This window comes from Elaeis guineensis, chromosome 16, assembly GCF_000442705.2.
Source record: "Elaeis guineensis isolate ETL-2024a chromosome 16, EG11, whole genome shotgun sequence".
Lineage (NCBI taxonomy): Eukaryota > Viridiplantae > Streptophyta > Magnoliopsida > Arecales > Arecaceae > Elaeis > Elaeis guineensis.
The window spans coordinates 38,435,136-38,445,806 of NC_026008.2; the positions used below are offsets into that span (position 1 = coordinate 38,435,136).

General features: G+C 39.8%; 1 protein-coding gene across 1 annotated transcript; it reads left to right on the top strand.

Moving 5' to 3' along the window:
• Nucleotides 1-9,747: 9,747 nt before the first annotated feature.
• On the top strand, nt 9,748-10,666 carry LOC105059616 (peptidyl-prolyl cis-trans isomerase CYP19-1). The gene has a single exon (XM_010942984.4). It carries the CDS (start codon nt 9,841-9,843, stop codon nt 10,360-10,362), a length of 522 nt encoding a protein of 173 aa, XP_010941286.1. The 5' UTR covers nt 9,748-9,840; the 3' UTR covers nt 10,363-10,666.
• The last annotated feature ends 5 nt before the right edge of the window (nt 10,667-10,671 follow it).

Consider the following 10,671-nt stretch of genomic DNA (forward strand, 5'->3'; position numbering starts at 1 on the left):
TGAATCGTCATGAGAGCTTTGTAGCTCTCCAGATGGTTGATTGGGTCGGTGGAGCCGTCGTAAGACTCCACGTGCGGCATCTTGAACCGACTGGGGATTGGTTCGTCGAGGATGAGTCGGGAGAGAGGTTGGACGGTCTGGAAGTCGACGTCGTTCGAAGACTTCTGGCCGTCCACCTGCAACTGCGCGAGCCGGCGGTCAATCTCCTCGAATCGGCGCTCGTAGTCGTCCACTCGTCGATGCTGGGAGACCCCAGGAGTGGAGTCTCCAGAAGATTCCGAGAGGGAGGCCGACGGCGTGCGCGGTCGTTTCTCCTTCCTTGCCCGTTCCAGCAGGGAAGGAGAGGGCCGCTGTGACCGTCGGTCGTCGCGCCATGGCCGTCCCTCCTCTTCTCCGTGGGAGCACTATTGGGGGCGCTCGTGCGGAGGTGACGGGGATCGGCGCGGTCGTCGATGGCTGCTCCTGGAGGGCATCGGACGGGCCGTCGGTTGTTGCTGGAGGCTCTTGACTGCGTCCGTCAGTACGGTCATCTGTCGTACGATGGCCGCGATCTGCACCTCCGTGGTCATCGCGGGGCGCGGGGAGCTGGGCTCTGCCGCTGGTGGTGGCGGGGAGGCCTCTTCCCGGTGGGAAGAGCGCCTCGCCGATCCGGTGATCCTCGATCGTTGGGCTCTTGTCTTCGTCATCGTTTCCCCTTCCTAGCGCGCCAATCTGTTGCGGCCAATCGCCTCGTCGTCCGATCGTCGGGGAACGTGCACCTGCAAAAATGAGAAGTCCACACTGACCGGAGGCGGCTCCGGTGGGGACCCTCCGACGGTCAAGTCAGAGAGGTGACTGGGCAACAGTGAAATGAAGGCAGAGAGCTCGATCGAGGGAGAGAGGGAGAGAGGAGCGAGCCTGTGGTTTTGGAGTCGAGAAGTGGGGGGAGCGGATCCCTTGCACTGTTGCCTTCCCCGATTTATATAGTGGAGCACGGTATAGCGCCGTCATTAATGGCGCAGACAAGTGAAGAATTGTCAACTCACTGTAGACTGTCAGAGTCGCCGTGGGGCTGTCAAATCGCTAGGGTTGACAATGCCCTCGGTGGGACAATGTCCCTAGATGGCCGTGCCGCATGCGGCTGTCAGGACTGACAAGCTCTGGCGGCTGTACGGTGATCGGAGGAGTCGACCGACCCTAGGTCGGTGGCCAGCTGAGTGGCGTCGGGGCCCTCCGTTGGTCGGCGAGTGAGTCGGCCATCAGACTTCCTGGTCGGTCGGCCAGTCGGTCGGTCGGTCGATCGGCCAGTCGGTCGGTCGGCCAGTCGGTCGGTCGGTCGGTCGGTTAGTCGGTCGGTCGGCCGGCCAGTCGGTCGGTCGGTCGGTCGGCCAGTCGGAGTCGTCCGTCGGAGTCGGTCGGTCGGCCAGTCGGTCGGTCGGTCGGCCAGTCGGAGTCGGTCGGCCAGTCGGTCGGTCAGCCAGTCGGTCGGCCAGTCGGAGTCGGTCGGCCGGTCGGTCGGTCGGTCAGTCGGTCGGTCGGTCGGCCAGTCGGAGTCGGTCGGCCAGTCGGCCAGTCGGAGTCGTCCGTCGGAGTCGGTCGGGGTCGGTATATCCCAATAGGTTGCATCTACATTTAGTATATAATACTATCATAAGGGGGAAGTACCTCATTTCCTCCTGATTTATCTCAAAAAAAAAAAATAGGGCTTTAATCTTCTATACAATCATCGCGTGTTTGCAAAGTTTTTTTTAGAGTGAAAATAAATTATCTTTGGATTTTATGAGTTGGTGTCAAAAAATAATCTTTTAACTATTCAAAATAGTATGTGCCATGCATCTCACTCTTAACATGAGGAGATCTAACACCCTTCTCCTACCTTAAAAATTTTGGAAGGGAGGGGGTGCAGAGAAACCAAATCTAAATAATATTTTGAAAGATTTCTATAAAAATAATAAATATATATATATATATAAAGAAATGCTTTAGGAAAATCTTTCCATCATGGATGAAAATAAATCATTCCGTCTAGATCTATTTTTATATCTAAATCTATTGATATATACATCTTGTATGGTTTCATACTTAAAAAATATATATAAATGATAATATTAATGTTTTTAACTTAATTTAACTTCCATATAGTGGTATGATTGATTTATTAATTCATAAAGTTTAACCATTCAATTTATATATGCATTTATATTTACACTATCAATATTCAATTTGTATTTATATTTTGAATCCATATCCATCTAAAATTAACAGGATATAAATTTTTGCATTCAATTAATATTTGTAGCAATATTTCCACTGAAATGCTCATATCCAATCTTTCTCAGCCTTACTTTTTTTATCATAAGTTTTAGGATTATTTGAAAGAAATAGGTTTTGATGTTTTCCCCTAGACAACTATAGTTTTTTTTAAAAAAATAAAAATCATAAATAGCAATATCAATAAATATGATTAAATTAATAGAGAAATATTTTTTATTAGAATATAACAAAATAATCTTTTTAGTGGCTTTCCATGATTAAGGTCATTATGCTTATCATTAAACTTACTGAAAAGATGAAACAAAATCAATGTCTTTCTTTTTGATCATATATTTTTGAATCAATCATTAAAAAAAAATTAAATCAAAAATTAAGATATATTCTAAAAAAATGATGCTTTCATGAAAGAGAAGCAAATAAAATGTGATAATAGAAACTTCATAGAAGAAAAGAGGAGAAACAAATAATGCTTTCAGTAAAATTCTCGTAAAACTAGGATGAAGTATGTACTCTCGGCATGCTCAGTACATGAAAAAGAGAACAAAATACAATTGTAGCAAGGATACTTTGCAGCTTTCTATCTCATATTTTCGCTTCTATCATAATCCTTCGAAAGAAAAAATGGAGGATAATACAATTATAGTACTTTTTTATCTTATATTTTTGTCTTTTCATGATCCATTTGTAATATCCATCATCCACCAAGTTTATGATTCAATATCTAAATTATCTCTTTCGCATTAGGATCGATTACCATATGGTAAGAAATCATCCATCCACGAAGAAAATAGAGAAAAAAAGAAGGCATAATATTTAAAAGGAGTGCTTCGTTAATTTTTTTTTTTTTTTTTTGGAAAAGCATTTTGTTAATAGTTTAAAAAATAGAGATGAATATTGGGGTAGAGTTTCCTAACTCTGGAGTTCCAGCTCCACATAGGAGTTGTTTGGTGTTCTATAAGTGAAGCTACTTATAGCTTAAGTTGAAGATTCATACTTGTTCGAATATTTACGGCTCAAGTTGCATAACAAGTTGAATTATTCAACAAACTATAACTTATGTCTATCTTGTGATAGGTTGACTCACAATTAAAATAATCAAATAAGTTGCATGCTTAAAGAATAGATGGTCGAGTAACAAATCCCTTCAAGTATTTCTCGTTCTTTCTTTCTTTCCCTCTTTTTTTTTTTTTTTTTTTTGTAAAATTAGAGGGTCATCCCAAAAGTTACATTCTAAGGAAAAACAACCAATAGCATCCACACTGACATAGTAAAAGAGAAAAGTTGAAAATTTCTTAGCATAGATTTTGTGAGTGGAAGCTAGCAGTTATATTGGCAACATATTTTCTTTCATGATAGGTGTGCAAAGTCCTAATTACTTGGTATTGCAAGAGACCGTAGAGGGTGGGAGGAGGGAGAATCTCCGCAGAGCAAGGAACATGATAGACCAATTTATGTGGGGTGAGGCTAGATGCTTGAATGAAGAGAATCCCTCTCAAAGGATTTGTTCTTGCATGGCAAATGAAACAGATCAAGACTTGCTTCCCTCAAAGATTTGGAGGCTCCTTGCTAACTGAATTTGCTTAACTACATATGTAAAAAAAAAACTCTATTATTCTCATTCACCCAATTTGCAATGGTTTTAGAGTGAGTCAAGGCATATCCCTGGCTATTTGTACTAGATTACAAGAAATCAAACTGGTGGTATGACTAAACCAATATGGAATGGCAACATCAAAAGAAGAGATGGTCAATGTTCTCAAGAACTTCGCTTCCTCTCTTGCATATCAAGTCACCAATTTCTCTAGAGAAAATAGGTGTGTGAGTCTTGCCTCATTCTAATCTCCATGAGAAATAAGCATCCGACTACAGGACTTGATGTTCCAAACCCATTTGAATTGGCTATTGCTTCACTTCAAAGATAAGAATGCTTCTAGAGAGAGTTGTTGAGCAGTGGTAGGAATTCTTAAACTAGTTGAAGCAAAGGGTGCCAAGTTTATAGTTCATCGCACGGAGAAACACTTTTTACTTTCTGTTTTTTGTGGGAGGCATATTATACAAAGTTTGGTGTCCATCACATTACAGTCCAACTTGTGCATCTACTGGCATTGTTTGGGACTGCTCAAAGTGGATGTAAATTTTATTACAAGATTCAAACTTTTGACAAAAGTAGCAAATCAGTACAAAAATAAAAGAAAAAAGAAGTAAAAATAAAAGAAAAGAAGAAGTATCACTCTGTTCATGGGGATGAAAAGGAAAAAAACAAAAGAAAAAAAGAAAGAAAAAAAAGAAAAAAAGATTAAAAAAAGAGAAAGAAGGTTATTTTACTAACGCTTTCTATATTTGAGTTTGCAAGGTTAAAGTGAGTGCAATTTATTTAATAATTCACTTCTCTCTTCTTTCATATGTAATATGCTTATGGTCTACAATTCTACATAGCTTACTGACTTTTGAATGCTGTTGTCGTTTGATTTGATTATGAAATTTTATATGGAATGCTTATATTTTACCCATTACTGTCAACATACAGATATATTGCTCATGGATGCAAGGATCAAGAGATAGTATAATTTGACAACTTTACCTCATTTGTCTTTGTTTTAGATACTGGAATATAGAATGGCAAATATATTTCAATATTATGTTATATGACTGCGACAACATGATGCCAGTTTATTCTCTAAAATTCTAAATATTCAAAAGGCTCACTACTTGGAGCATACCACTTCAGATCATAAACTTAGAGTTTTTTATGGCTTGGGTATTCTCTTCAAATCATCAACTTGGACTTTTCTACCACATCATACAGTATCTTTTTATTGGGTGGACTGCTTCGCTGCTTCATACTTTTATTGATTCTTCATGTCTATTTTTGGGTGCTTTTCTCGGATGATAGATTTTGGACATGGACTATGGCTGCTGTGTTATTTATTACATCCTTCTGATATTGCTCCATAACAAATTACGACCTCATCTTTCCCCACTGAACAGTATTCTTTTGCTAATAGAGGTTCTTCTCTACTCAGATTTCATGCTTATAGATGTCTATACTACAATACTACAGACAGATCTACAGCTGAAATATTCTTGTTGTTCATGGGTTACAGAGCAATACTGATTTTGGGTTCTGTATTCTTCTATATACTACAAATTGTATGTCTCGATATTTGGTTATTATGTATATTATTACAGCTTTTGGGTTTGTATTTGCTATCTGAGCCAGCTTTTGCTCTTGATGGCTCCAGGCATGTCTTGTTTCTTATAAACATCACTTTTGGTGAATAAAGTTTCACTTACCACCAGAAAAAAAAAAAAAGGGTGCCAAGTTTATCTCTTTTGGAAAGAGAAGTAGATGGAATCATAGCAGAGATATGCTCCGGAAAGGCCTGCTTAATAAAATATTTTTTTTTCTAGTTTCCATTTTGATTATTGCACAGTATTAATGTCGAAGGTGTTTGCATTCCTGACAAGGGTATTGTGGAGAACAGGATTACAAAGGATATAAACCATGTAGCCATCATTAAGAGACCATAGTAATTAATCTGCAACCAGCTTTTCCTTCGATGCACATGGCTTTCTAGCATGCTGAGCGCTATTTGGATGGATTGTAGGACAACCAAAAATTTGGAAAAAGTATTTTGCAATGATCATTTTGCTATAGATTTTTATATAAAAAAAAAATATGGCTGTAGCAAGGATATTATTACGGTGTAAAAGGGAGGACATCATTAGTTTCACATTGGTTATGAATCAAGGAAGACTCTGGTTTATATAGAAAGGGACCATTCTTCTCACATGAGACGTCTTTTGAAGAAAAAAACTGTGAGGCCCATAGGTCAGAATGGATAATACCTCACGTATCGAGGTATGAGCTTTTAGCCGCAATAGTGACGCGTCAGATAGGAGACTACATCTGTAATTGTAGGGTTCTTCTATACACCTGTCTTCCGTCCGTATACAGACTCTCTCTTGACTGGAGGGTTATATTGGAGTGCAAAAAGAAAGACATCATTAATCTCAAATTGGTTATGAGTCAAGAAGGACTCTGACTTATATCGAAAGGATCATTAATCCCAAATTGATTATGAGTCAAAAGAAGAACTCTGGTTTATATCGGAAGGATACTTAATAAGTTTCTATGTTATGTTATTGCTTCTATCGTAATTATGTGAAAAAAAAAAAAATAATATAATTACAGTAAATTTTTTGTATTATATTTTTATCTTTTCCATCAGCAATACCCATCATCCGCCATGTTTATGATTCAATATCTAAATTATCTCTTTCATGATAGGAACGGTCACCAATATGGTAAAAAGACACATCTAGCAATGAGGGAAATGGAGAAAGAAAGAAAGCACGGTATTTAAAAGGATTGTTTTGCTACCAGCTGAAAAAATGGAGATGAACATTGGGATGGCATTGCCTAATCCTGCAATCCAAGCTACATATGGAGGCTCCAAATAGTTTTGTAAGTGCAACTGTACACAACTAAAGGTGAAGCTTACTCGCTTTATTAAATTATAGTGGATGGACATATATTTTCTTTTTAATGTAAAACGTACATATTAAATCCTAGGCATAGTGATATCCAAAGAGAGCCAGCATGTCGTAAGAAGTCTGACAGTATCATAGCGTCATCCACTTTATTGAATAGCAGTGGTTGGATATATTTCATTAGAGAAAAAAACAATATGGATAGATGGCTTTGATTGAAAGTTAGGTTGGTACGGTCCAAAGGCTTTTGTTACAGTATATATATTTTAATAATTGTATATGATGTATATGATATGCAACTGAAATTTTATATTGGTCACAAATTTTCATTGCATGCCTAAGTGCAGCACATAAAAAGATCTTAAGATTTGTTTTAGATCTATCCGGTAGATTGTCCATTTGCATTACGGCCTAAATCTCAAAATCCATTGTGCATTCGCCTATTTTGCAGGGGAAATAAAGTTTATTTTATAGAGTCGATCAAAATTATGCCCAATTGAGATGGAAGCTATAGACTATTCATAAAACTATTTTTTTTTTCTAATATCAATGTTGCGACTATCCACCTGTAAAATAAGCAAGCAATAGCAGTGTGAGGAAAAAGCAGGCAATGCACTGTGCACCGTAATTATCCAACACATCTTGTTATGAGTTTTATAAATCAATTTCAATGTCGTCCTTATGCAATTCCATCGTGTAGATGGACGGCACGAAAGCATGAAGTGGATACAAATCATGGGCCCCTTTGAATACCATCATATACTCTTGATTGCCCATCCAAGTGCATTTAATCCTTAGGCTGTATTTGATAGATGACAATCTATTCAGATTATCGATAATTTAATATGAGCCCATCACATTACTGTATTTGATATATTTTTTATGTGGCAATCTAGATTACTTTTTAAGAGGCAATTTGGATTGCCTTGAAGAAATATAGCTATTCAAATTACCACATATTTGATAATGTTGTAATAATATTTTTGGATAAAAATATTCTCAAAAAATTATTGTATAAATCATCATTTTCACCATTTTCTTCCCATGGGAGATGGGTTGTCTCTGTGAGCACCAATTGGTGGTGCTCGTCTCGATGAACCACCCCAAGCTGGGGGTGCTCGTATCGACGAACGACGGAGCTGGATGAGGCGGCGGTAGGGCCGAGTTTGAGGATGCCGTGCTCTCATGGGTGGCGGATGAGACTTCGGCGAAGGCGGAGTTGAAGGCGATCAGATCCGAAAGGGTGGAGCATAGGGGCCGCAGAGGTGGGATGTGGGGGATCGATGGGGTGGGAGAGGGCGACAATACGGGTGGGTGAGGGCGGCGATGGAGGCGGCTGCAGGGAGCATGGGGTACGGATTCGCCGAGGGGCCGGGGGCGGTGCGAAAGGGTGGGAGGAGGCACGGATGGTCGAAAGGTGGTGCCAGAGGTGCGACACGCGAGGTGCCGTGAGGAGTAGGGTGCGCGGAGCAGCCGGGGGCCGCCGATGGTGGCGGAGAGGGGGGAGGGGTGTGGCGTGCAAGGGAAGGAGAAAGAAGTGAAAAAAATAAAAATAAAAATAATAAAAATAATAATATATATTAAAAAATAATAACTTTTTTCAAACTTTTTTCTAATAATAATAATAATAATAATAGCCACCGAATCATCTATTTTGATAATAAATAATTTTTATTATAAAAAATTAAATAAATAATTTAATTATTTTTTAATTTAAATATATCAAAAAAATAATTTTTTTCATATATATTATATAGATTGATCTGGCTAAGGATTTGGATCACTGGTTCTATTAAATATATATTAAAATATTAAAATAATAATTTGATTTAAGGATATTTTAGAACTTTGATGTTATATTATCAGTAATCTTATTGCTATACTAAACGTGTCAATCAAAATTTTAATAATTTTAATAATTTTACTATAATATTACTTACGTGTATCAAATACAATAATCAACATTACTGATAATTTAATAATGATAATCTATCATGCAGGTAATTCAGATTATCTTTTAAGATTATCTAGCGATGCAGCAAACGCAACTTTAATCTTTAAGCAAGGGCATAAATGCGTTGAATTTGGTTTGGATCCAAACCAAATCCAATAAGAATAGATTGCATTTGGATTTCTATTTAAATTTTATTCCTATTTTTTTGTCATGGTTTGAACCCACATCCAATATTCACATTCCCCTTGATGGATTATTAAAACAAGTGTACATGCTAGACTTTCTGATAAATCCTTTTGCCTCTCTACGAAATGCATAATCTTTCACAAAAATACAAAAACTTGGTGATTGAACGGTGGAAAGACCTCTTTTCAACTTCTACAATAAACATCTCAAGACCATATAGCTGCTGACAATTTTAATCATTTTTTCTAGCCTTGTTTATATTACACTTCATCCAAATAAAGAAGTTTAGATTGACTAGATTTTGTCAAACAAATCCAAAGACTTGGATTGTTCTTAAACAAATTTTATTCATGACTTTATATAACAATAATAATAAAAATAATAATAATATGGATATAAAATTATAAATATATTTTATCCAGACAAAATTTATCATTATCTAGTGGACTGGATCTTATCATATATCCAAAGTTCCATATATGTTTAAAACCCAAATTTTTTCACAAGATATCATTTCTAGGCATGGTGTTTTAGAAATCTTATTATTATGAGAGGCAGCTTGTAGCTCGTTGCAATTAGGAAGTCTAGGAGTTTACCAAAAAAAAAAAAAAAAAAGTCTAGGAAGTCAATGGTTTAATATTTTTATTCCCCAAGTGCTCACGTGCCATCCGCGTGGCCTTCCCTGGGAGAATCGCGACAAGTGGCAGCCGCATATCCCCCACCTTCCCCTCACCTGTCCTTAACTCAACCCTAGCCCCTGGTTAACTCTCCAACCCTTTACGCTTCCAGATCCCGCCACGTGTTTTCCCCAACGGACCAGATTCATCTATTCACAGATACCCCCCTATATAACCACCCAAACCCCTGCCTCTTTGGATCACACCACCGCGAGTGAGAGAAGCCCTCGAAACCCTAGAAACCCTAACCCGAAATTTCTTTCAGATCGATCGGTGATGGCTTCGAACCCTAGGGTTTTCTTCGACATGGCAATCGGCGGTGCCCCCGCCGGCCGGATCGTGATGGAGCTGTATGCTGACGTGGTCCCCCGCACGGCGGAGAACTTCCGTGCCCTGTGCACCGGCGAGAAGGGCGTCGGGAGGTCCGGCAAGCCGCTGCACTACAAGGGGTCGACGTTCCACAGGGTGATCCCGGGGTTCATGTGCCAGGGCGGCGACTTCACCGCCGGGAACGGCACCGGCGGGGAGTCGATCTACGGGGCGAAGTTCCAGGACGAGAACTTCATCAAGAAGCACACGGGCTCCGGGGTGCTGTCGATGGCGAACGCGGGGGCCAACACGAACGGCTCCCAGTTCTTCATCTGCACCGCCACCACCTCGTGGCTCGACGGGAAGCACGTCGTCTTTGGGCAGGTGGTGGAGGGGTTGGACGTCGTCAGATCCATCGAGAAGGTTGGATCCCAGAGCGGGAGGACCTCCAAGCCCGTCACCGTCGCGGACTGCGGCCAACTCGCTTAGATCGATCGATCGATCTTGCCCTAGATCTCTCTCCCCCCCCCCTCTTCCCTTCTGCTCATCGTGCCGGTAGAAATAATCGCCTGATCGGTTCGTCGTCGTTAATTTCTCGTCGGATCTCGTCTGATGTCGTCTACTTATCTTTGATGTCTAGTGTGGGTTTGATGGTGTCTTCTTCTTGGCCTGCCTTATCTTATTTATCTCTGTTGTTATGGTTTATGGTGTCTGCTAGTGGGGGAAGAGAGCTACATCTATGAACTTTTTTACCAGAGTACCAGCAGTAATAAAGTTAGCTTTTTTAACAAAAGATTG

What these genes read in the sequence shown, in the direction of transcription:
- LOC105059616 (XM_010942984.4), top strand. Translation starts at nt 9,841, where the DNA reads ATGGCTTCGAACCCTAGGGTTTTCTTCGACATGGCAATCGGCGGTGCC.